This window comes from Callospermophilus lateralis, chromosome 1 (assembly GCF_048772815.1).
Source record: "Callospermophilus lateralis isolate mCalLat2 chromosome 1, mCalLat2.hap1, whole genome shotgun sequence".
Lineage (NCBI taxonomy): Eukaryota > Metazoa > Chordata > Mammalia > Rodentia > Sciuridae > Callospermophilus > Callospermophilus lateralis.
This window is the reverse complement of record NC_135305.1, coordinates 22018834-22043908: the sequence shown is the minus strand read 5'-3', so window position 1 is coordinate 22043908 and position 25075 is coordinate 22018834. Positions and strand designations below refer to the sequence as shown.

The window sequence follows — 25075 nt, the reverse complement described above, 5'->3', positions numbered from 1 at the left end:
GGACTTCCAGAAGAATCCGCTGCACCTGTAATCCAAAAGACTTGGGAGACTGAGGCAGAGGAATTGCAAATTTGAGGCCAGTCTGAACAACTTAGCAACATATTATCTCAGAACAAAATGTAAAGAATGTCTGGGATGAGTGGTAAAGTACCCGTGGATTCAAGCCCTAGTACTACACAAAATCAATCCATCAATCAATCACCCATGGGGGCTGGTCTTGGTCTAGATGTCCAGAGGAGCTGCTGGCTCTAAGGCTGAGTGAGTGAGTCATCTTATTAGGCAGAGCTGGGAGACTGAAGCCTGGATGTGGCACTTGTCCTATAAGAATACTTCTTGGTCATTGATTTTTCTTAGGAACTTTCCTGATTGTTTCTACTTACCCTTGAAAAAAATTTGGAGATCATGTGGACCAAGGGTCTCACTTTATGGATTTATAAACACAGATCTACAGATCCCTTATACTCCTTGAAACCTTGGTGGCTTGCACATGCAAAATGCTCAGGGTGATGGAGGATGAAGGGTTACATGTGGCTGCTCTAGTTGGGATCTGGGATGTCCACCAAAGGCCCCCATATTTAAAGGCTGGCTCCCCACTCTGGCACTCTTGGGAGATGGTGGTGGAAACTCTGAGAGGCAAGTTTTAGGAAACTGGGTGCCTGCACTTGAAGGGGATTCCCAGCCACCACAAGGTGACCACTTTGCTCTACCATGTGTTCCTTGCCATAAAGAGCTGCCTCACCACAGGCCTAGAAGGAATGGATCCATCCAACCATGGACTGAAACTTCCAAAACCTTTCCTATTTGTAAGTTGATTTATCTCAGGAATCTGCTGCAGTAGCAGAAAGAGGATTAACCCAGTAGCAAAACTTCAGAGTAACATGTTGTGAGTGTGTTCTTCCCCTGGAACAGAGAGAGGACACTGGTGTCTGGGGGCTTCCACAAAAGAACTTTTGGATTCATTTTATTTTTTTTTCCTTATTCCTGTTTCTATCTCTGCCCTCAAACCAAAAACAAAAAAATCAAGGGAAAATTTTTTTAAAAAATTGCTTCACTTTCACTAGTAGTCAGAGACTTTAGAGTTTGGAAGACCATGACCTCCGTCCACTGACTCAGAATGGTTAGTTGGTTAACAGTTTACAAAGATTTATTTGCTTATTTCCCCTGTAGTACATTCATCAGGAAAGTAAATGTACAACGTCCATATAAGGTAGACATTGCTTCTCTAAGTTCACATTCAAAATGGCGCTGGTGTTGAACTGGATTGAATGCGACCTCCAGGGTTGGACCAGGATTATACCTTTCTCTTAGAATAAATAAGCATTCATGATAAAGAGGAGCTGAAGTTCATCCATGGGACAATGTGATAGGGAGACGTGGGTAATTCCACGTTACCCTGGAGCCTCTCACTGCAATGGCCTGCCAGCCTTCCATGGTGCAGTTCCAGGGAAATGGAGGCGTGGAAGGACGCCAGTGGGAGGGAAGTCCATCTCCATGTCTCTCTACCAGCCATATTTCTCCAGGCATTTCCTCTTTGGGGAAGCCTGGCATCAAATTCTCTGAGAGGCTGTGAGTCCCCCCAGCTTTTGCCAGTGCCAGATAGAGAAGGGACACTGTGCCTGACTCAAGTCTTGGCCCTGAAGGGAGCATTCCCCTATCGTGATCCCTGGATTCTGCTGGGAAACATGGTGGGTTATTGCTTTGTTCTCTTCATTTTTTTTTTCTTCTTCTTCTTTCTGAGCAGCAGATGCAGGCTCCTTTAGTGCATTTAAAAGAAAGAGACTTGGTATACAAGGAGCTAACGAGAAAAAAAAAAAGAGCAGAAATTGCTAACCACCTTCAGGTAATTAAATGACCGTGGGTTTCTGAAATCCGCCCAATGGCTCAATTGTTTTTGTTTTTATTTTAGCCTCCACACATAACACGTCCGCCAGATGCACAGGTCTGGAAAGACGGAGAGAAGCCGCCACTGTTTTGACTCGACCTCCCATCGAGTTCTGTGCCAATTTCAGATGCAAAGAAGAGGCTGCTTCCTGGGGCCATGTCCCCTGGCCTTGGGGGATCAACAAGCCCTTCTGCCTCTGTCCCCAGGATAAGAGGCCATCTGGGCTGATGAGACTGAGTAGCCTTTTACCAGCTTCTCATGCCAAAGGTGTACCAGCTGCTGTCCGAGTCATGTCTCTCCTATTACCTTAAATCCATCCTGTCTTTGTTAAAGAGCAGTGGAACACACACACACACACACACACACACACACACACACACACACACAGGAAACTCCTACTCCTACTTAAAGCCACTTTCTTCCCTTTTCCTGATTACAAATCAGGGGAGCCATTTTTAGCCAGACAGACTCCACACTGCAGAGGGAGAGGGTCCTGGGTTGGTGGCTTCCATACTCTCTTTTGGTTTCCCACTGAAATTTGCCAGGAACTTTCTAGAACTCAAGGCAAAGCCTCTTTCTAGCTTTCTAGACTGGTGTATCCGGCAGGGGTTGTATGTATGGAGAGACCCAAAGAAAAAAATAAAATAAAAAGCAAAAAGTGGGGGGAATTCCAAGGCCTCTTGTCATTTAACTGATGGAGGTTCTCAGGTTTCTGCTTTTCCTTTGTTCTCCTTCTTCCCTACTCAGTGGGGTCATTCTGTCCCCCTGCAGCCCTCACCACTCCTTGCCCTTACCTCTAAAATGGGCTGCTCTGTCCCTCCCCCAGCCCCCAGAGGCCTCCACTCAGCCATCAGGGCCCAGGCAAAATGGGCCTTGGGCTTAGCATTTCTGAGCGCTCTGGACAACTAGCCATGGTCCCTCTGGAACAGGTGAAGGGTCAGCAGGTGTGGGGATGAGCTGTGGATCCATCTTTCCTCTAGGACACAGGTAAAAGATAGCTTCCCTCCTGCCATTAAGGGACTGCCCAAGTTGGGGTTCCTGGCCGGGTCCTGGTCTGGGAGAGGGGGTGCAGACCATGAGGGGACTCTCTGGTCTCGCATTGCCCTTGCCTGTCCCTCGGGTGTCCCTGTGCTTTCCGCATGGGGACAGTGTGCTGCGCTCACAGCCGTGGGGCTTGCTGCATGGTCCCAGCACCTGTGCAGGTGTGTGAAGGGGGCTGGAAGTCACTTCCAAGTCTGGGCTGGGGGTTGAAGGTGCTGGGGACTGTTGGAGTCAGCACTGGCTGAGAGAGTGGACCAGGCTGGCAGGGAAGCCGTGTGGTGTTACTGGAGAATTCAGTGGAATCTAAACAACACTGTCTATGGTCATATTTACATTATTATCTGTCTCTCAATTCTAGATAGCAGCTCTTTAAAGTGCCCACTCTGTTGAGAACAACAGGCCCAGAAATGGGAGTCACCAGACCTGGAATTGTCCTAGAACTTTCCTGATGTGTAGGGATCCTCCTGGCTGGAGTGACCTGGGATGCCCCTTTGAAACAAAACATCCAGGTGGACCCTCACCCAGTCAGTCCCCACACAGAGTTTATCTTGTTTACTGCTTTTGTGAAGTGTCCCTTGAAAGCCAGGCCTGGAGAGGAACAGGGAGGTACTGGGGGCTTTCCCCTCCTTTTTCCTCCTAAAGGAAGGCCTGCCTTGGGTATCCTGGGCTCAGCAATCAGCGCTCACCCCTCTGATTGCCAAACACCTACCTCGGGCAGCTTCACGCGGCCTTCCTGGAAGGAGCAAGTCTTGGGGTCATGGGTGCAGACGTGCCGATATTTACACCAGTGGCAGCGGTACGGGCTCTCCACGCAGGACAGGCACCTGGGCACAGAGGAGAAGAGGCACGAATCATAGAAGCTGGGTGACCCCAAGCCCAAGGTCCAAGTCTCTAAGATCTGGCAAAACATTTTAATATTAAGAGAACCCCCCTTCAATGCTCAGGCATCTAATACAGAGCCATCCCTCTTCTCCCCAAGGCCCCAGGGAGCTAACAGTCCTCAGCCTCCTGCTGTTCACTGAGAGCTGAGAATGCTGGTCTCCCCAAAGCCCAATCATCTTTCCTCCACCTCCACAGGGTGGTAGTGTCCTTTGATGAAGAAGAGAATGAGCACATCTAGAGTTGAGGACCCTGTCTAGAAGCCACAAGATTTGGGGCAAGCTGGGTGCCATGGAACACACCTGTATAATAGCTACTTGGGAGGTTGAGACAGAGGATCATGAGTTCAAGGCCAGTCTGGGCAACTGAGCCGGACTTTGTCTCAAAATTAAAAATAAAAAGGGCCGAGGCTGAAGGTCAGTGGTAAAGCACCACTGGGTTCAATTCCCCAGTGCTAGGGGGAAAAAGAAGAGTTGGAGCAAATGCAGATTCAGGTTTTAATTCAAATTAACCCTGGGTCTCAGCTGTCAAGGGTCCACATGGAGCCGGCTATAGGCAGAAGCTACAGGCAGCTCTCACTGTACATGACCTCCTTCACAGTTGTCAACCCCACTTCCACTGTTGACCTCCAGAAAACAAAAGTCACTTATAAAAGCTCCTTGTTGCTTAAAAACACGACAAGTTTCCCTGTTGTCAAAAACTCATGTCTTGCTACTGGCTGAGCCCTAGCCAGAGGATAAGCCACAGCCCACACGGGGTTGGTGCTGTGGCCAGGAGGGGACCCGTATTTCCCACGCGCTGTTCTGCGGTCTGGAGGACCTTTCTCATTCCTTCCACTCAGCCAGTCCTTGAGCAAGGAGAGTTGGCCACTCTGGGCCTCCTCCCATGAAGCTTCATGCTGACGTCGACGGGGCAGTCCTCACACCTCACTGTCTCCATCTTCCTAGAGTATCCTACACCACCGAGGGCTGGAGGGCTGGGGTTGAGTCCTTGAGATACTTTAATTTTTGACTCCTCTGTAGCTAGTGGGTAACCGCTTGCACAGCACATAGTGATACTTAGAATCGTTTTACGGGCAGGATGGAAACTTCATACACGGCTTCATCTACCTCTGCTGCTTTCCTAGGGGGAAGAAGATGAAGGAGGCCACCAGAGGTGAAGCCACCTACAACCCCACGGCAGGAACCAGAAGAGAATTCAGGTGCCGAAGCAACTTTCTCTGGGCTGGGAGGGGATGGATGGTCCCTTCCTTGGGGCCACCGATAGAGCTAAACCTGGGACCAATCTGCCCCATCAGATGGACAGACAGCCTGGAGTCTAGAAATGTCGTTAGTCATGTCACCCACCCATCCTGCATAGAGGGGCACACAGAGCAGCATGCTAAAGTGAACAGGGCTTTTGGAAGTCAAAGAGTTCCCAAACCGTGGGGATTCTAAGGAACTCATTGGGAGAACGTATGAAGAGTTGTGTGCAACTCTGAGAGAGAGGGGTTCCAGGTCCCTTCCGTCCTCCACCAAGTAGCTCCTATTTCCTTCTGTTTTGTATTTTGTACATCCACATCCACTTTCAGTTGAAGAAAATTTTCTATGATGAAAATAAAAAGGCTTGTCCACCTACAACTTGGTCCAATACCGTTATTAATTTATTTATTTGTTGGTTCAGGGGATTGAACTCATAGGCATTTGACTGTGAGCCACATCCCCAGCCCTTTTTTTGTATTTAGAGACAGCGTCTCACTAGGTTGCTTCGTGCCTCATTTTTGCTGAGGTTGGCTTTGAACTCGCGATCCTCCTGCTTCAGCCTCCCGAGCTGCTGGGATTGCAGGCATGTGCCACTACGCCCGACTAATCCCATTAATTTTATGGAGGGAATAATAACATAATAATAGTAAAAACAGGGGCAGTGCCTAGCCAACAAGCCAGGCAGGTCCTACATGCTGCCCTCTTACTCCGGACAAGCAGGGCCGCTATGCAGGGTGGTAATTACCACGGCGTCCAGCTCGTGCCTGCTCTGATGGGACAATGGTCCTGTGAGGTCAGCTGCTAAATGTTTGAGTACCAGCCTTGGAAGAGGTGCTCCTAGTTCCCTTTTTAGAGAGGAACTGGGGCACAGAATGGCTAAGGTTCCCAGCCTGTCTGACTCTGGGGCCTTAGTCCCTGCCCTCCATGTGTGACTCCTGGAGATGGGTGTTGATGTCAAACAAAGTCGGTGCCAGAACCCGGCTTCCTGGCCTCTCAGGCCAGGGTCTGTTGAGCCTGCAACTTTCTGCTCCCCTCTGGTCCTTGCCACTCTGGTCCCAACCAGGTCTGCAGGTGAGTGGCTAGACTACCTGCCAACTTTAGGACACACAGTAGACTTCTCTTCCTCCTCTAGCCTCCTTTCTGAGCATGGTGCTTGCTGCTCTGTTCCTCTGGTGAGACGGATCACCCCCAACAGATGATTGGAATGAAATTGGTTAAAAGATTTATGCCAGGGAAGATGCATAGAGGGATTTGGAGAGCTCGCCCCTCAGGTTTTCACTCTACGCTCTTTCTAGTTTCTGTTAATCCTGTAAGTAATGGAGGAGAGCTTTGGAGCCTCCACATGGTGAGTCCTGGGAACATTGCTGGGGTCTCCTAGTCTCTGCATGAACTTTGACCCCCGGTTGCTGAGTGCGTCTGGGAGCACTTACGAGTTGTGCACGCTGCAGTTGTAGAAGACAAAGCTGGTGCTGGCGAAGGTCATGCCTGTCTCCTTGGACTTGAGTTGAAGCTGTACGACATGGTGGTCTCCTACAAAACACAGCCAGCCAAGAAGTCAGGGGAAAGGCCAAGGCCATGCCAGAGTTCCACTGGTTGTAAAGTACAGGGGACGGGGATAAGGAGATCCTGCTCCTCTAGGGTCTGTGATTCTGCAAGACCATCCCCAGACAACCCCCAAACAGCTCAGAGAGCTGTCCCAGCCTCTCCTCCCTTTTACACAGTATTGCTTGCTCCCCCAAATATTCATTGCCTGCATGTGCACGTGCATGTGCCCACACACACACAAACAGGTCTTCAAATGTGCTTTCATTCACATGCATTTTGTCCTTGGCAACCTCATAGAATTATAGACACACACTGAGGAGCAACCAGGGAGAAAAAACATGGAGACTCTTAAGAATACGGTCACCAACTGCACATGTGGTTTTGCATGTGTGTGTGTAAGTGTGTGCACACAAGAGCTCCTTCCCCATCTCTATACAGAGAGGCCCAGTTCTGATGCCCCCTCCTCTGGAGGACTCAGGGCTCCATTGGGCAGGAGACATGGGGATCCTCAGCTGGTACCAAAGAGGAGCTGGAGCCCATGTTTAATTCACAGCCCTGACCCCGGGCCCCCACTTCCAGCCTTGTTTTCTGCCTTCCCGGAGAGCCTCATTAATCAATCAGCTCCAAATAAATGTGACAAGCCCAAATGGGAGGGACAACACAGAATCAATTTGCCCAGGCCAGCCTGTCCCTTGCCAGTGCTGAACCTCTGTCCACTCCCATTCTTCCCAGTGCAGCTGGCCACAGACAACAGGAAGCTGTGGGGAGGCAGGGTAGGGTGGGAGTGGGGGAGACAATGGTCCAGGGTCAGAGACCTAGGTATGTGAGTAGAGGGATACAGAGCCAGACGACCACTGCCCGCACATGGCAGGTCTTGACCAGCTTCCCTCTTCTGCTGTCCCTCCAGGCCAGCCAGATTGGGCTGAGCTCTGGTATGCTGCGCAGCTGTCCTGGCCTGGCCTCCCACTCACCCTGTCTGCAGCTGCTCCTCACCTAGGATGATTCTGACTCTTGGATGCCAACCTGGGGCTGAGCTAAAAGGGCTGCAGCAGCCAATTCCAAGGGCAAAGGAGGGAAATTTCATTCCCTTTACTTACAACACACTCAGTCACCCACTTCCTCTGGCCCACCCCTGCCTGCAGGCTCCCTCAATCCCCCCACATCTGTTGGGGGGAGGAAGACAGGCCTGCCACCCAGTTTGGCCTCCCGGGGCTACTCACCGTTCTCTGTGATGATCCGGGGCACCTCCTTGGCTGCAGGGGAATAACACTGGATCTGATTGCCTATCACCAGCCCATCCATCTCTGACAGGTCCTCAAAGGTGCAGTTGACGCCAGCTGATAGCTCCGGGACATTGTATGTCTCCAGGACCAGCTGTGAACAGCCGGGCAGGAGGAAAGAGAAGAGGAGAGGGGGTGGGGAAAGGAAAGGTGTGGAAGAAAGGAAGAAAGTGGGTGAGCAAGAAAAAGAGACAGACAAAGAAGAGGCCATATTGACATGGAGGTTGGAAAGATCCAGTTTGTTACGAGAGGTGTAGGCAGGTGGCAGTACGACAAGAGAAGAACCTCATCAGAATCCAAATGGATTTGGCCCTAGGAGGTGGGAATGTGGAGGGATTTGTGTGATCAGAGAGCTTCTCTCCCATTATTTCCAGTTTTGGAAAAAATGGCAGCACCAATCACCAAGGGCCCAGTGTTAGAGCCCGGAAGCCATCTGTGCCCATTTCTCACACATGAAATGAAGATACATTCCCAATATCCTCGGCCATTCTTTAGGGTCAGCTCTGGTCTGATCATTGTCCTTGTCTTTCTACTCATTTGGAATAAAGCCTCTCCCCCCAGTGCTCCTGTCCATGTGCCCTTCTTGGGTCCTTAATGAACCCTTAAATCTCCTACCCTCATCTAAGTTGCTCTTGTCAGCTGGACTTGGCCCAGCTCTCCTGAGGGTCCCCAGGCTCAGGTTCTCTTTGAAGGGGAGAGTTCTTCCCCAGACCCCAACCCCATGGTCCTTACCAGCACGTTGTACTGAGAGACGGAGATGTTGTTGGGATGGACTGTCAGCCGGACACACTGCTTCATCTCTGAGGCAAACCTGCGGGGTTCCCTGGACCGCTCACACCTCTCCTTCCGGGTACACCTGGAAAGGACATACTAATGGGCTACCTAAGAGATGGCCACTGGGTCCAGGGAGGGGTCAACACTGAGGTCAGGTCTTTCCAGCAGTTCTCAGGATCTGTCCAAATTCAAGTGCCTAGAACTGACCATTATGTTTCCTTCCTGAAGCCTGGTTCTCTGACATCATGCCCCAATTTGGGGAAGACGGTCACTTCTATCACTACTTGACAGTTATCCTAGATTCTTCTCATCTCTTCTAAACTCAGGTGAAGAGTGGCACAGTCCTGCCTACTGGATCTCCCTACTCCCTCTTTTGGTCAAAGAGAGATGGAAGCTGTCAGGAGCTTTTGCAGGACAGGAGAGAGGGTTTGGTGGGAAACAGAGTAGCCAGGGTTGGCGCATCCACACAGGGAAGGGACGTGGGCAGTGGGCATCTGTCTCGAGAACAGAAAAGTGTGATGTGGAGGCAAGGGAGCACAGGGATAACTGAGTGGCTCTTGGGTTAATTCTTGGCCCTGAGAAAAACCTGTGCTCCCAGCTATGAGGAAAGAGAACACCTTCAACCACAGCGGGAGAGCAGCCTGTGGTGAAGAGTCTTAGAGGAGAAATACCTATGAAGGGGAAGCCATGGATGAACTGAAGCTTTCCTCCAAGGGTGAGGAGGAAAGGGGAGACACAGAGACAAAGAGGACCTTAGAGCAGGTTGGATGTGCAATGCAAAAGTGGAAAGCATCCCTGAATGATGCAGTCATGACTTGAGTTAATAAGTGCTTTACTTTGTTCCATGACGAGGAGTTCACATTCTATGCCATCTTAGTCTGTGACAATATCATGACAAACCCACTTTAGAGATCAGGAAACTGCAGAAGAGGGTAGTGAGTAACTTACCAGGTGGCCGGCTAATCAGATGAACTGTGAACCTCTGCTCCAGCTTCTGGAAGCTTCTAGACTGAGAAGTGGGAGATGGTCCCCCTGCTGCAGACTATACTTATGTTCCTTGTCATCCTGATGAACCTATCATGTCCTGAGGACAGTTTCAACCTTTCTCCTCCATCTTTTTCCCCTAGATTAATGGCTATTTTCTGCCTCCTCCTGCAAAGCACTTTGAATATCACTGCCACTTGTTGGACAAGGCTGAGTTCTCCAGGAGGCTTCGAAGAGACTCCCGCCCAGGAGGGAAAGGTCAGATGTGACTGTTCATGCCTGTGGCACTCCCGGGCTGCTCTAACAGACTGATGGCAACGAGCTTGTCTGCCTCCAAGTCTTGGAAGTTAATTTGCCAGGCCAACTGTTCTGCAAGGACTCCATTACCTTCCGCCATTAAGCTAATGTTAGGGGCTTTTCCAGAATGTCTGTACTGACATCGCTATTAATAGTGTTATTACTCCCACTAAGAGCAGAACCAGAGAACTGGTACGGGCTTACATTATTCACTGACTCCCCAACTTTGAAGTTCCTATTTTCAAGAGCAATCAGTAGGTCTGAAAAAAATGTCTTTGATTAAATTATGGAGAGGAGAAAAAAAAATGAAGCTGTTTCTTGGCCAAACATCACCTGGAGTTATCAAATAAAGATTCAGATCATAGAGAAGAGAAGACTCCATCTTTCTTTCAGGGTGAGGGGGGCGGTGCAAAGATATCTGGTTGGGGATCTTCGGAGAAGTTTGACCAGCATGGTCTGCTGCTTGCAAAGTTCTTGGGGCTGCACCCTGTCTCTGCTCCTGAGGACCCCACCTAACTACTTAGCAACTCTTCCAAATATATGAAAGCCATGTGTAATTTATAGTTTCAAACATCCCAACTAGCTGTCATCTTGGCAAATTGCTTAACTTCTTGGTGCCTGTCTTCTCATCTGTAAAAACAGAGTCAAAATAGTACCTAATAGGATTTTTTTTTTAAGGATTAAATGAGATTATGTTCTAAGCATTTAGAACAGGGCAGCATTCAAAGTGAGTCCTCAATAAACATTCGCTAGTGTACATTAGCCATCTCTTCTCTGCCTTCCTCACTCCAACCCTCCAGACTACAGCTGAAGCAGAAGCACTCATCTTGCAGACTGGTCCCCGAGGCAAATTAGAGAGAGAAGAAAGGCAGGGATGAGGCCGTCTCCCTCACAATGAGGGAGGAGAGCATCCAGGGACAAAGTGGTATGGATTGTAGCTTTGTTTTCTTAATAGCTGTCAAAGTGTATTGAGAACTCGCCTATCTTGGTGGAAAGTCAGGTTTAAGGTCAGAGACAGGGATGTTTTGACATTTCTACTATCCTTCAGGGCCCGGGAGGGTGGAGGCTGCAATGTCCAAAAGCACAGACAATTGACCTTAAATGTGATAGGATAATGGAGGGGAAGAATGCGTTCCTCCTGATGCCTTATGGGGTCTGTCAAGGTAATGGCCTTTTGCTTTTCTTCTAGAACTGTGATTTCCCATTAGCTCAGGCCAGAGCTGAGAAACAGGCAAAGGGTTAATTCATGACCCCAGGAGGCACACTGAGATGTTTCCTTTCAAGGGGCTCCAAGAACTTCTGAAATCAAGTCCCTCAGTTCCACTGTACGGTCAGCCTTGAGTGAGGAAGGACACTCTTGCTTCATCCATTTCCCAGGTAGGAAAACTGGAGATCAGTGGTCTAAGAAAATATATGCTCCATGACTTTGAGTTTTAAGAAGTTGGTCTCTTCCGCCATCATTGTTAACCCTGCCCCAACCACAGACCTGCAGGAGGAAGCAGGCCCCAGAGAGACACACCAGGACCAGAGTTGGCGTTCTTTCCTGCTGAATTCTTTCTTCCCTTCCTTATTCCTTCCTTCCCACGGCGGCCCCTCCAGCCCCGGTTCAGAGGTACTAACAGCCCTTGAGGAGAAAGGCCCTGGGCCCCTGGAAGGGGTTATTATTCAAGTCAGTGGTTCCAATGAGATTATCCTCTCTAATGAAGCAGCTACCTCCGCCCTCCCCTAAGCCTGAACTTTCACTGCTGGAGAATTCCCAGCCAAGTGGAAAATTAGAAGAGAGAGGAATGGAGAAAGGAAGAGAGTGAGGGAGAGGGAGAGAGGGGGTGATTAAGTTCAGGAGAAATTAATTCCTAAATACAGAGATGGAAATATTAACACCCAGTGCTGCCGGCCAGGCAAACAAATTTCAGTCTGGAAGTGGGCTATCTGTGAGGCCAGCCTGGGTGGGCCTCCACGCTGGGAGGCCTCACTGGGGCATCTCCCCAGGCCCACCAGTGTGGACCTACTGGGCTTGGATATCAGGACTTGCTCCTTCTTCACAGATGATCCCCAGTTCCCAGGGCTTCCCATGTGCCATGGCCTGAGCTTCAAGTGCACCAGTTCGGTAATCTGTGCTTAGAACGTAAGGAGACGGAAAAAGAAAGGGGACGTGGGAGGGGCCTTCCCAAATGGACTTGATGGACAAGTGAAGAGGGTTTGGAATGCCTGCTCAGCAGGAGATCATGGGAGACCCTTCGGTCATTGGCATCTCATCTGGAGCCCCTGGAAAGGGGAAAGACTGGTTTCCTAAATGTTGCCCTTGCCCTCTTCAGGAATGCCCACAGAGAAGGGCAGGTGCATCTGTGGCTTGGAGGAAGGTGGACTAGATAGTACAGGGAACCCTTCTAGGAAGATGGATGTGAAAGAGGGTCCTTTTATGAAGGATGAGTCCTTTCAAAGTCAGAATTCTAAAATCCAGTGACAGACACCAGGATCGCATGGAATTCTGCGTTGTTAACTTGTTTCCCTAAATACTGAGGATAAATCCCAACACAGGAAGGCTGAGGCAATGCTTTAATTTTCCTTCTACCACCAGCTGCTGGTGACTGAACCCACCAGCCCTTGGCCATTGCTGCAGATCCAAACTCAGCCTGAGCCCCAACTGCTATCGGATTCATCCAGGCCTCCTGCAGGAGGAAGGCTCAGGACTAAACAGGAACCAGAAGCTGCAGGGGCTAAGTGGAGGCCATTCTGGGCTCATGGAGCAACCAAGTGGTCCTGCCCCAACTCTATCAGCTCTGTTGGCGGCTGGCTGCCTGAGGTCCAGGGTGGGTTCTTGCCTTGGCCACCTCTCAGCCTTCAGTCGAGAAACACACCCACCCACTCCACAACCAGTGTCCTACACTGGGCCACACAGTGTGGAGCAGTCACAGTGAAAATTGCTTCCCTGCACCAAGCCTGGTGACGTTAATGGACCAGACTGTTGGATAAAGTGCAGGTGAAGCAGATCAGAATCAATCAGAGTAATTGTTAGAAAGTGTCTCAAGTAATAGGCACATCCTCTCCCTTACTGTGTGCACTAGAAGGAGAATGGATTGGCAGGGAGGCTTCCTTGCCTTCTCCTCCTTCTCGTTGCCTCCTTCTCCTCCCTTCCTCTCCTCTAACTCTCTCCACTCCTGCGCCACTCCCCACCTCTCCCACCCTAACCTCTCCTGAACCATACGAGAAATAAATTGTCCACACTGTGCTCCCTACTGACCAGAGAAGAGGGAAACGACCCCATTTGCCTTCTCTTTGGGTAACCACTCAGTATATTAGCATCCTGGCCAATCCATTCTCTTCTAATCCACACAGTACCGAAGAGGATGTGCTTATTACTTGAGACACTTTCTAACAGTTACTCATCCGCTCTGCAGGATGTCCACAGGGAGTCAAGGCTTAGGGAGGGGGGGGTCACTCAAAGTGCAAGTGGACCACAGGACTTTTCCAATTCATATGAGAAGATGGCACTTTTGATTTACCATCTTTTAGTATCTTCGGGATCAGAGGCTAACAACTTTGAGCATAACGTCAGGAAAGAACACTGTCATGGTTTAGATAGGAGGCATCCCTCAAAGTCTCACGTGTAACACAAGGTAAGATGCCTTAGAGGTGAAATGATTAAATTTTGAGAGCCTTAACCTAATCAGTGCATTAATCCACTGATTGGGATTAACTGGGCAGTAACTGTAGGCAGGTCGGGGGTAGAGAGGAGATGGATTTCTAGAGTGAGTCTATGGGGTTTATATTTTTCCCATGTTGATGAGAGCTCTCTGCTTCCTGGTTCCATGTCCTGAGCTGCTTTCCTCTGCCACACACTTCTGCCATGACGTTCAGCCCCGTGAAGCACCCAAAGCAATGCAGTCGGCCATCTAGGGACTGAGACCTCTGAAACCATGAGCCTCAAATAAACTTTTCCTCTTCTATATCGTTCTTGTCAGGACCCTTGGCCACAGAGGCTACAACGACATTGTGTAGACTGTAAAGAGTAGACTATGGTGAAGTGACACTCACCATTTCTCATGACTGTGGAGGTCTGGTGTCACTAGCCCTAGGAGAGACCGTTGGCTTAGCAGACAAGCATTCTGTAGCCTTTGAATATGGATTAAGAAAATGAGAAATAAAACACGGCTGGGGATGTGCTAAGGAGAAGCACGGAAGGACATGCCTTTTAGAATCAGTTTGGTTTTCCTTAAGAGGATGGTCAGCAGTGGTTTATGGGATGAGCCACCCGTTTTGCACTTTCCCGGGTGGCTGGCAGGCAGGCTGCCTGAATGGCATGATTGGTTGAAGATGCCCAAGGGGAGGGAGGCTTTCTGACAACGGATGGTCCCCGCCATCCAGCCACCCCACTCTGAGAGGAAGGGACTGTGAAGGAGGATCTGGGTTCCAAACTGCGGCCTGTACTGACATGGGCAGGACTTCTGCTTCAGGCGGGAGCGCCTGCTGTGTTCTGGGGAGCCAGGGGGCTTCCTGCGCCTCCCTCCCTTAGTATGGTGCAGAGCTGTAAGACGGCTCTTTTCATCTCTGTTCAGAGCTAAGGAAGCTGAATCCAGGCTGTGTCTGTTCCCAGACAGGTGATGAGGGTTAACCCCTTCCTGCCCTGGGCAGTGGTGCCTTCCTCTCGGCTCACTCCCGTCTTGGCAGAGACTATATAAAGAAGAAACTCTGAGTCCTGGGAAGAAACTGGTGCCAACCCACCCAGGGGAGGGAGATCTGGAAGGAGGTGGGTCCTCGGGGACAGAGAGGGTTCATAAGAGCTGAGCTTATCTTCCTGTCACAACTTGGGTTACGTGAGCCTCCCTAGAGTGACGCTGGTGACTCTTCCTAGGAGAGGTACCGCCTGGTCCAATCGATGTGGCTGGTCTGCTGGGCGGGCAGGATCCCATGACCTGCTCAGACTGAGATAGGCTTCTCGATCTGGGCACGGAGCCAAGGGCAAGACGGGGAGGGGGCTGCGGACCTGCCAAGCCTGGTCCCTGGAGAGAATGTTCCAGGTCCAGCACAGGAGACAGCTGTGTGTGGGGGGGGGGGGCAGACCCAGATGTGGGCTTTCTTTTACCCCCACCCAAATCAAAAGAGGTTGGCTCGACACGGGACCCGGGTGTGGGGGGGTGCCCTGGGAATAGAGGCTCAAGTCTCAGCAAATAAATACCTGGCTTTGTTGAGCTGTCATTGCCATTAGAAAGGGCAAGCCTGTAGGCTGGGGTCAGGGACCACGGAACAGGGCGGCAAAGGTGACCCTCTGTACCACCAGGCTTGCAAATAAGAGCTTTGCAATAATTGAGAGGGAATAACAGGAGGGAGGATTTAAATTACAGGAACATTTCTTCAACATGTTCTGTCTGCACCCTCCCGTGACCTCTCCAGCACAAAAGCCCATTCAGCCACCTGGGCCACCTGTTCCCAGAGGCCCCTCAGGCTCTCGGCTTTCCTTTCCCCTGTCTCCCTTCTCTCTATTTCTCTCCAGCACTCTCTCTCTCTTCCTTGCTTGCTCTGCCTCTGTCTCTTACACACACACACACACACACACCCACCAGGCTACCCCCTCCTTGCTCCCCATGACCATAGGGAAACTTGGCAAAAGCCACTAGGGAAAGGGAGTTACCTTGACAGCTCAAGGAGCCTGTTCATCTATTCTGTCCTAGTCTTCCTGAAGGTCAGCTTTGCTGGGGCCACTCAGCAAGAGACAAGGTCACCCAGCACAGGGTCTTCCTATGACGGAAGCTTAACAAATATCATGGATTCTAGTACAGGATGCAGTCCCCACTCTGAGACTGGATTAGAGGCTTGGTTCCCAAGAAACTTCAGGGCATAGGTGATCTAATGTCACCACCTTTGTATCCTTGAGTCTGGTACAGTGCCTGGGCACAGAGGGAGGGGCAGATCTAGGCACCAGAGAGTGTGTGTGTTAGACACGGAACTCCAGGGAGCAAGAACACCTTCCACAGTGTTCCCTTTCTGGTCTGTAGGGCTCCTCGTCTCGGTGATCCTGCTTGCCCCCAGCCTTCTCCTTCTCCTGCCTGTCGACTACTTCCTCATCTCTCCCAGCCATGCACATCTAGGTTGTACGGAGAGCAGGGCAGACCAGGAGAGGCAATGTCTGAGGAGCAGGAGAGAACCTTCTGGAGGAAGGAAATGCTGCAGATCTGGGGGACCTGGTGTTTGCCTGTGTTCGAGCTTAGGATCTGTGCACCTGATCCTGTAACAACTGAGGATTCTATCTTGATTGAACACATCTCAGAAGACCCAGGGACCTTGTTGGTGGCTGGTTCTTGGAGGGTGAAGAATGGACTTACTGAGTGTCTTGTGGGCAGGCGCCTGGGCCTGAGGGGGCTCTAGAGCTGTGGCCTCCCCAGGGAGTTGGGGCCCCACACCATGTCTCCCCTCACCAGGTGGTTCACTTAACCAGCAGGTTCAAGGTCACACAGAACACCGCCCTGCCCTGGCAGAGCACCTTGGATGTTCACAACTGCTTTCATTACCTCCTTTTATCCTCCAGCCACCACCATGAGGAACACTGTTCTCCATCTTTGGAGGGTGCTGAGTTTTTTGGTGAGTTATGGTCAATCCTCATTATTTATGAATTCCATATTTGCAAATTCAGCTCATCATTAGCATTCATTTGTGACCCCAAAACAAGTACTAGTGGCACTTTTGAGCTCCTTATGGACATGCATGGACTGGCTAAAAGTTGAGCCACCTGATGTATGTGCTCCCAGTTGAGGCTGGACAGGGTGAGGCTCTGCCTTCTATCCCAGCCTTCACATTATACAGCAGTGTCCATTGAGGTTTATTTAGTGCTACGTTTTTCAAGTTTTGTGCTTTTTTTTTTTTTTTTTGGCGACTTCATGTTAAAATGGCCTAAGTGCTGTGCTGAAGTGCTGTCTAGTGTTTCCAGGCACATGGAGGCCATGGTGTGACTTATGAAGGAAAGGCACTTGTTAGATGAACTTCATTCAGCTAGGAATTTACAATGCTGCTGGTCAGAAGTTCAATGTTAATGAATCAACGCTGCATATTAAGTCAGCTGTCTCTAAACAGAAACACACATAAAACAAAGTTAGGTGTTCATCCATTGATGAAAATGTTGTGACAGGGGGCTTCCGGGAAACCCAAGCCTGTGTTCCTTGTAAGAGCAATGATGTCATATTTGCTACTTCAGATTCCCAGAACTTGACAGGACACAGCGACTGCACACAATGGGGATCTACTATAGTAGCCTAAAGCCCCCCAATTTTTCAAGGTGTGAGAACTAGAATGGCCACCCCAGGAATCTTTCCAGAGCACCCCACCCCTTTCACTTGCTGGCTCCTACTGTGGCTTCTGGACAAGGAGGGGCCCTGGAAGCAGCAGCTCCGGGCGGGGTACCCCCTGAAGAGAAGAACCCTTGTGCAGCCTGATTCTCTGTGAGCCTGGCTGGCGCTTAGGCCTGCGAGCTGCCACCTTCAGGATAAGACACAATGCCAGGCTAGAGAGTAAGACACAATGCCAGGTGAGCAGAACCCAGCAGGGCTGTCCGCCGTTTAGAGGAAGGAGCTTGACACCGTGTCACCCTCAGGAAGAGAATCATGCCATTAAAGGAGAACCATCTGGAAAATCACCGGGACAAACCAAAGTCAAAGAGAGAGGGCACTTGGGCCCTCAGACCTTCCCCAGCCCTGTCAAGCTCCCTGGCCGGCGCCACCGGACATTTCACAAGGCTCCATGGCCACCCAGCAGGTTCACCTACAAGGTCTCCAGCAATTCAGTAAGTCAAACATCACCATTTCCAGTTCACAGGCGAGGAGAATGGGATGCCAGGGTGTGGAATTTGGATTTGGTGGTGGACCTCAGTTCCTATAGAGCTGCTGGCCCTGATGTAGCCTGGTGGCCTCCTTCACAGACAGCCCATACTCTTCTTTGTCTCAGTTCACCCCTGTTTTCTGCCACTTGACAGGAGACAGTAGTATGGGACAGGCGAGGAAACGAAGGCCACACAGGAAGGAGTGTCTGGTTCCTTCTCCTCTCACTCTTGGTTGCCGGGATGGGAGGTGGAGTATTTGTAGTCTCTCTGCCACTTTCTCAGAGCCTACGAGCATGTAGTGCTCTTTGGGTCCAGTGCCATGTGGGCTGGGGCAGCATCGTGGCAGACACTGACATGGAACCTGCCTTTGGGTCCCGTGGGCCTGCAGTATTAAAGAGGGGCCTGTTCTGAGGAATGCCTTTGACTGGTGCCTGTCCCATGTGGGGAGCAGCTGATCCACCTCAAAAGCCAGGTGGCTTCAAGCCCCTCAGTAAAGCAATGGGTTGGAACCCAAGCCATTCCCCAGAAGCCTCCCTGTGTGGAATGAAGAAAATACTCTGCCTGCCCCTTGGAAAGTGCATCTAAGGAGCTCTCCTGGGTGGGTCGGAGCCCACCTGCATACTGAGGGCAGTCTTGCCAGCCTCTTTCAGTGGGTCACTCCCAGACTGCCCCCCTCTGTTACCAGGTAGCCTTGGAGTACCCTGCCTGCAGCCCTTGGTCTGTCTCTGACTTCCGTAGGCCTCAGGGTAGCTCAGTGGTCTCCATGGTTTTCCAACACAACACACCTAAGGGATTTCAGACCTTTCCTCACGGAACACAAGGCCTAGCTGTGCCTGAGACTGGCACTCAGAGGTGGGGAAGGTGTCTGTTCCCTTAGAGAACGTGTTAGAATCTGGGAGTGTATTTCTAACTTTCAGAATTTAAGGGGGTGTTCCTCCTTAAGGCAGATGGATATGACAAAGTGGGGAGATTCCTCACTTTTTCACGGTGACCAGTAAATGTCACTGGTTACCTACAGTTCCAGTGTCAGTGGGAAGACTAAAGTCTTCTCCTTCACTTAGAAAATGTGAAATTTTGGTTTTGATCTAAAGCAACAACAGCTGGACTGGGGCCAATCGCTGTTGGGGGGGTGTCCAGACACGGCTGTTTCTCTAGGTAGTGATGTCAAGGGTCTGGTCCCCAGAAACACCTCCAGCTCTCTGTCTCTGCTAGTTCTGTGTATGGTACGTCCCACCTATAATATTATTGCCTCCTCTCCTCTAGAATTGGAGCCAAAACAAAAGGAAGCACCTAGGGGCTGGGGGGTGCAGCTCGGCGGTGGGGGGCTTGCCTGGCATGCACAGGCCCTGGGTTCCATCCCCAGCACCACAAATAACTAAAATAAAATAAAACAGTTGTGCATGATTTCAATGTGGCTAGTGAGGCCTAACTCACCCAATCCTAAATTCGTTTAAAAAAATAAAATACAAAAGGAGGCACTAGGGTAGGTGGCAGCACTAGGGCCAGGCTTCAGCGGCCCAATGACTGCAGTCCAAGTGCATCGCCAGCCAGTTAAGGGATGTTACGACAGCAGAGAAAGGGTCCTCAGGTGCTAAAACTTGAACAACTCGCTCAAGTGCCAGAAAATTCTGTGAAGATATCAAGATCATGTTGAGTAGATGCAGAACCACCTAACAGACACCATCTACCCTGCACAGGACCTGGTGGTCCTTGTGAACTTGAGGAAAATAGCCCCATGCCTTTGTCCTGGGATTCAGTCCTGGGAAGTCAGTCTCCAGACAGATCATTCAGGGAAGTCCAGGAACCTCCCGTCCTCTGGCCCTCCAGAGTGCAGTTACCCAGTGTGCCATTCATAGCCCGACCTGTCATCACCCCATACCGCCGTTTCTATATAGTTCTTACGAGAATCGGAGAATTTTAAGTGAAGCCAGAAAAGAACAAATAAAGGGAGATAAAGTTTGCAAAGCATGCAAGAAAGAAAAGAGCGTGATGATGGAGAAGAGGAGGAGGAAGGAAATGCCTGGAAGGAAGTGGGAGGCAGGAGGAAGGGGCTGCAGTACTCACGTGTTGTGGAGCACACACCAGCCGCAGTGGGGATCACCGGAGCCAAGACAATCCCCGCAGCTCCGATACTGACCGCAGGACTCCACAGGAACTCTGGTGAGCTAGGACAGCACGACAGGGAGAAAGTGGTCAAGATGTGCAGAACGTCCAGTGGTCCACGAGAAGGGATGCTATTCTAACATCACTGCATTAGCTAAAACGCTGTAGGACCATAAAGGTGCCTAGAGACCCAGAAACAAAGGGATTCTGAGTGATCCTGTTGGATCAGGTGTCATATGGTATCCAGGAGACAACCACGTACCCTGGTCTTAAACGTCTCGAGGAATACAGACTCCACAGAGTTCACAACAAATTGACATAACAGATACTTACGTAATGTATATTTAATTTTCCTACTAGTGAAACAACAAACGGAAATCTCTGTGAACATTCAATCTGTCACATATTTGCTTCCATCAGTGTGATAAACCTAAATGTTTATTTCTCCATCGTTTGCTTCACGTTTGACAGAGTGTAAGGAAACACTCTCTTTCCAGCCCCTCCTGCAGGTCTCAGTATTTTCTAGTTCCAGAGAGCAACTTACCCAGACCAGGTTCGGCCTCTCTTTCTCCTGGCCTTTTAACAGCGCCCCCTCCAGCCCCCTGCACGCTGTGGCTATTCCTGGCCCACTCTTTCTTTCCCACACTGTTGGCCGAATGGTCTGCAAGGTTTTCAGTATGGAGCTTTCAACAGCTGCTCTTCCTCCTCCCGCTCACACCCCTATAAAATCATTACATTAGCTTTCACCAGCAGCTTTTTTTTTTTTTAAGAGAGAGAGAGAGAAGAGAGAGAGAATTTTTTAATATTTATTTTTCAGTGGACACAACATCTTTATTTTATGTGGTGCTGAGGATCGAACCCAGCACCCCGCCCATGCCAGGCGAGTGTGTTACTGCTTGAGCCACATCCCCAGCCCGTCACCAGCATCTTTTTAATGTAAAATATTCTGCGTAACATTTTTTGCTTAGTCTGAATGCTTCCATTTCCTGGGTGCTCTCAACTATCCTTTGAATGTCATTTTTTTCCCCCAGTATAATTTTGCCCTTGTGTGTCTTTAAATGAGTTTTGTTTTTAGAGCCTTGCTCTTTATTCTCCAATTTTTTTCTAATTTTTATTTGTAAAAATTTTCTCTCTCTTTTTTTTTAAATCATCATTTTCTATTTGGGATCTATCTATCTATCTATCTATCTATCTATCTATCTATCATCATCATCTCAGGGGACGGTCCCCTGCTCCTCTTTCAGCATGAGCTAGGACCGTGTACTGTGGCTGTCATTTGTAGTTCCTAGCCATGGGACAATGAACAGAGAAAACTGTAAGGCGTGCTGCTGACCTGGCTGAGCCCTCTCTGCTCGGGAGTGAACACGGAGGCTGTGTTTACCCTGCTGTTTCATAGGCATCCGCCTCTGTAAAATTACGTGCTCTTGGCAGGGGCCACTTGTAACTCACACGCAGGCAAACTGGCACCAGAGCCTGCTCAATTAGTCTCGAGACTCTCTTGTGGAATTAATTAATAATTAATTCCAAGTCCCACACGATCTCTTTTCCTTTAATTTCCTTATTCCCTTTACATTTCTTTGTTCTCCAAAATACACATTGATCTTTCCTAATGACCATCCTGCATTTTCACTTCTTCCAAATTACCTTTTAGCACCCCCTCTGGTTGTTACAGCTTTGCCCTTGGCCCTGAAGGCCCTTTCCTGGTTTTTTTTTTTTTTTTTTTGTATATTTTGAATTTTATCTTTCCATCTACTTATGACTGCTCCTGTGATCTGCATGGACCATGCGCAGTCTCTGCCTACACCTGACCTTGCTATCTTCATAAGTAACCTTGACCATTGATTCCTTAGGAATTATCCCACGGGCTCTGCATGCAGCCAGGAAGTTCCCCTGTTCCCGTTGCCTCTTCAATTTCTCCCCCAGCTCCTGAAATGAGCACCATCATGTCAGCACGGCCCAGAGGATCTGGACCCCTGGGAATTCAAGAGTGGGAATGAGGCCCCCAAACTATTCTATTTCCAAGAGACAAATGTTGCTGTTGCTTGTTGAATGTTGCTTGTTGCTGTTTTATGTTTTTATACATGCTCATCATATGTGTCCCATACTAAAAATAGGAAATATTCCATAATAAATGCAGTTTGTTTAGTAGACAGAATCTTTCAAAACATGCTACCCAGAGGGGAAAAACAAGAAGAGGGACCATAGATGGGGAAAGCTGAAAACCATGCAAGCCACAGCGCCGTCGTCTGCTCAGCCGCTGGCCTGGCTCTCCATATTTTGCATGAGATTAAAGAGAAAATCATGGCTTGTTCCATCAAAAGCATTTTCTTGGTCTAAATTTAATTAACATCCTCCCCAGTTTCTCCTATTGACATGTTCTATCATCTGTCTTGGAGGGAATGTGCCCTGGGATTCCAGGGTGTGCCACTTTTAAGTAAAGAGCCAGCTGTTTGGTGAATCTGATATTCTTAAGAACATTTGCAACCTAAAAATAGCTTGCAACTGGTGTTTAATAATGTCAATACCCTGGAATCATAAAATCCTTCCTCTCATGATTTTAAACAGGAATCTTTTTTTTTTTTTTTTTGGTTTTGGATGGAAAGAGCATAGAAGTCTGTAGAACAAGACGGAAAGCCTGGTTTTGCTGTTTACCAGCAATGAGATCTTGTTGTCTCTGAGTCTTATGATGATCATCCTCAAACATGGATATAAAATCCTCCATAATTCACAGGGTTTTCCAAAGCACAGATGACTCCCAGCTTATGAGCCATGCTCTCTTTGACATCAGGGCCACATTACCTCCCTGTCACATCACAGAGAACTGCTCAGAGTCCTCCTGGGCTCATGAGCTTTGCTGTGAGCTGAACAGACCCGAAGACTTGCTTTTTGAGTACCTTGATCCTGTCATCTCCTCCTTGAATGATGACATCTTCCCTGAAACCATTCATTGTGTCACTCTTCAGATGAACCCTGGACTTATCTGAGCTCCCTGGACTCATTCAGTAATTCACTTGTTCCTACGACAGTCATATGGTTGTTCTTTGATTTCATCTAGATTCTTCTATGTGCAACAGGGGTACGAGTCCTGGGTAGTCATTATGACATTCAGAGTCTAGCCATTGCTTTGTCCCCAGATCCCCAGGTGAAATTGAGCAAGTCTTTCTCTGGGCCTCTTTTCAATCATCTGGAAATGAGGGACTGCATGGGTCAGTTCTAAACAGCCTTTCAGTGCTGACATTCTTTCTCCTTTTTAATGCCCAGACAAAAATCTTGCCCACTGCCATCCTTTCTCCCTGGTTTAGTTTCCATGGACAATTACAATAATGATTTCATTATTGTGGCATTCTCAAGACACTGTGCCGCTGATGACTCACTTGGGCATCTAGAGCTTTCTCTTCTTGGAGGTAAACAACCCAACTTTCATTAAACTTCCCTTGAAAGATCTTTCTATCTATGCATCCCATCATTTTTTATCACTCTCTTCTGAACTTGATCTGGGTTTTCTCCAATTTTTCAAATGCATGGATGCTAAACCCAAGGAGCCAACAGGAATTCTGACAGATCAAGGGGGACAGCCATCACAATGTGAGAATTAGGTCACCTCTCTCCCTTTTCCAGCATGTCCCCAAGGAAGGGAAGGACCAGGGAGATCCCAAAGTCCATGACCAGGCAGAGCTCTTGAGCATGACCCAGCTCTTTCACACTGGCCAGACCTCTCCCAATCAACATATGGCTTTGCTCCCTTCCCTCTTTGGGGAATTTTGGAAAGCATCAGAGACTTTCCTGACCCTTTAAATCACTTTTGAAAACTGGATTTGGTTGAGTCACTTGTCTTCTACAAATGTGTACTCTAATGTCCCTGGTTACCTTTCAAACTTTTCTATGTGGCTTCTTGGCCACCACGCCCCTATGACTCACTCTCCCTAAATACCTGGACTCTCCACCCACACCATCACTCCATCCCCCACCTCAGCTTCTCTCCTGACCCTGGAACACAAACCACTCCAGATGCAGAGCCACACGATTAATTAAAAGCACCCCACGCTGATTAAAGTCTTCAGCTTCAGTGCTAGGCATGCTAATTAACGGAGTGAGGGAATTCAGACAACAGGAAGAGGCGAAAAAACAAAGTCATGGCGGGGTAGGTGGTGGCAGACTTCTGTTTTGGAGAATAAATCACATATCGATGTGACCTGAGCTATCACGATGATAGATGGTTTCAGAGACCACAAAAGATTGAGGTCCGTCCCCTGGTCATTGGACTCCAGGAGAGGTGTTGATTGATGTGGCTACAATATCACCCTCAATACTTCCAGAGATGGGAGCCCTACTACCTCTTGGAGCTTCCATGTGTGCCTCCACTGTACTAGGGGAGAATGTGGTCCCTGGGGTCATACATAGTTGTCTTAGAACATTGTCCCAATTTTGTGCAAAAATCCATCAAGCAATATGGCAGCAATTTCACCTCCAGGTACATACTCTGAACCAAAAGCAGGCTTCACAGGCATGTCTGCATAGCCAAGTTCACAGCAGAATTATTCACAGTAGCCAAAAGGTAGAAGCAAGCCAAGTGCCCATCAACAGAAGAATGGATAATGATAACGTAGTGTACATAGAAGTCGAATATTATCCAGCCTTAAAATGGAAGGAAATTCTATATGAACCTTGAAGGCATAATGCTAAGTGAAATCAGTCAAACACAAGAGGACAAATAGATGGCTCAACTTATCGAGGTCCTTAGAGTAGCCAGATTCATGGAAGGAAAATGGGGCTGCAGGGAGGGAGGAGACAGTTCCTGTCCAGTGGGTACGGAGTTTCATTTTGGAAAGAAGAAATGTCAGGAGATACACAGCAGTGATGCCTGCATGGCACTGGGAATGTCTGCAATGCCACGGAGCTCAGAAACAGTTAACACGGTCAGTTTCATGTTATGTATATTTCACCCACCATAAAAAAATTAAAATAGCGACCTTTTGACCTTTTGAAAGGGCTGTGGCAAGTGATCTCATCTTCAGCATGGCAGAGGGCAGACTAGATAGGAAAACACCTGTTCTCTGCCCGACTCCCTGGGTCAAGGGGAAGCAGCTTTCTGTTGGTAGACTAATATATTCATGTTTATAAAATATTCTGAGATCCTTTCGTGAAAAGGTAGGCATCGCTATGCTTTTCAATTTAATCTCCAGTGGACAAAAGATTTGGGGACGAATGTCTCCTATTGCATATGATTATGTAAGACTCGGTC

General features: G+C 49.1%; 1 protein-coding gene across 5 annotated transcripts in view; it reads right to left on the bottom strand.

The window, feature by feature from the left end:
* Positions 1-25075, bottom strand: part of Plxna4 (plexin A4) — a 353319-nt gene that overhangs the window by 75343 nt on the left and 252901 nt on the right. For 4 of the 5 annotated variants that reach the window (XM_077110456.1, XM_076860344.2, XM_076860325.2 and 1 more), the window contains 5 exons: positions 19795-19895; positions 8601-8724; positions 7809-7962; positions 6474-6573; positions 3633-3747 (listed from right to left, as the gene is read on the bottom strand). In XM_077110456.1, the coding sequence (XP_076966571.1) occupies positions 3633-3747; positions 6474-6573; positions 7809-7962; positions 8601-8724; positions 19795-19895 (594 nt within the window). The remainder of the gene's footprint in view (positions 1-3632; positions 3748-6473; positions 6574-7808; positions 7963-8600; positions 8725-19794; positions 19896-25075) is intronic. The other variant, XM_076860334.2, reaches the window with a different exon arrangement.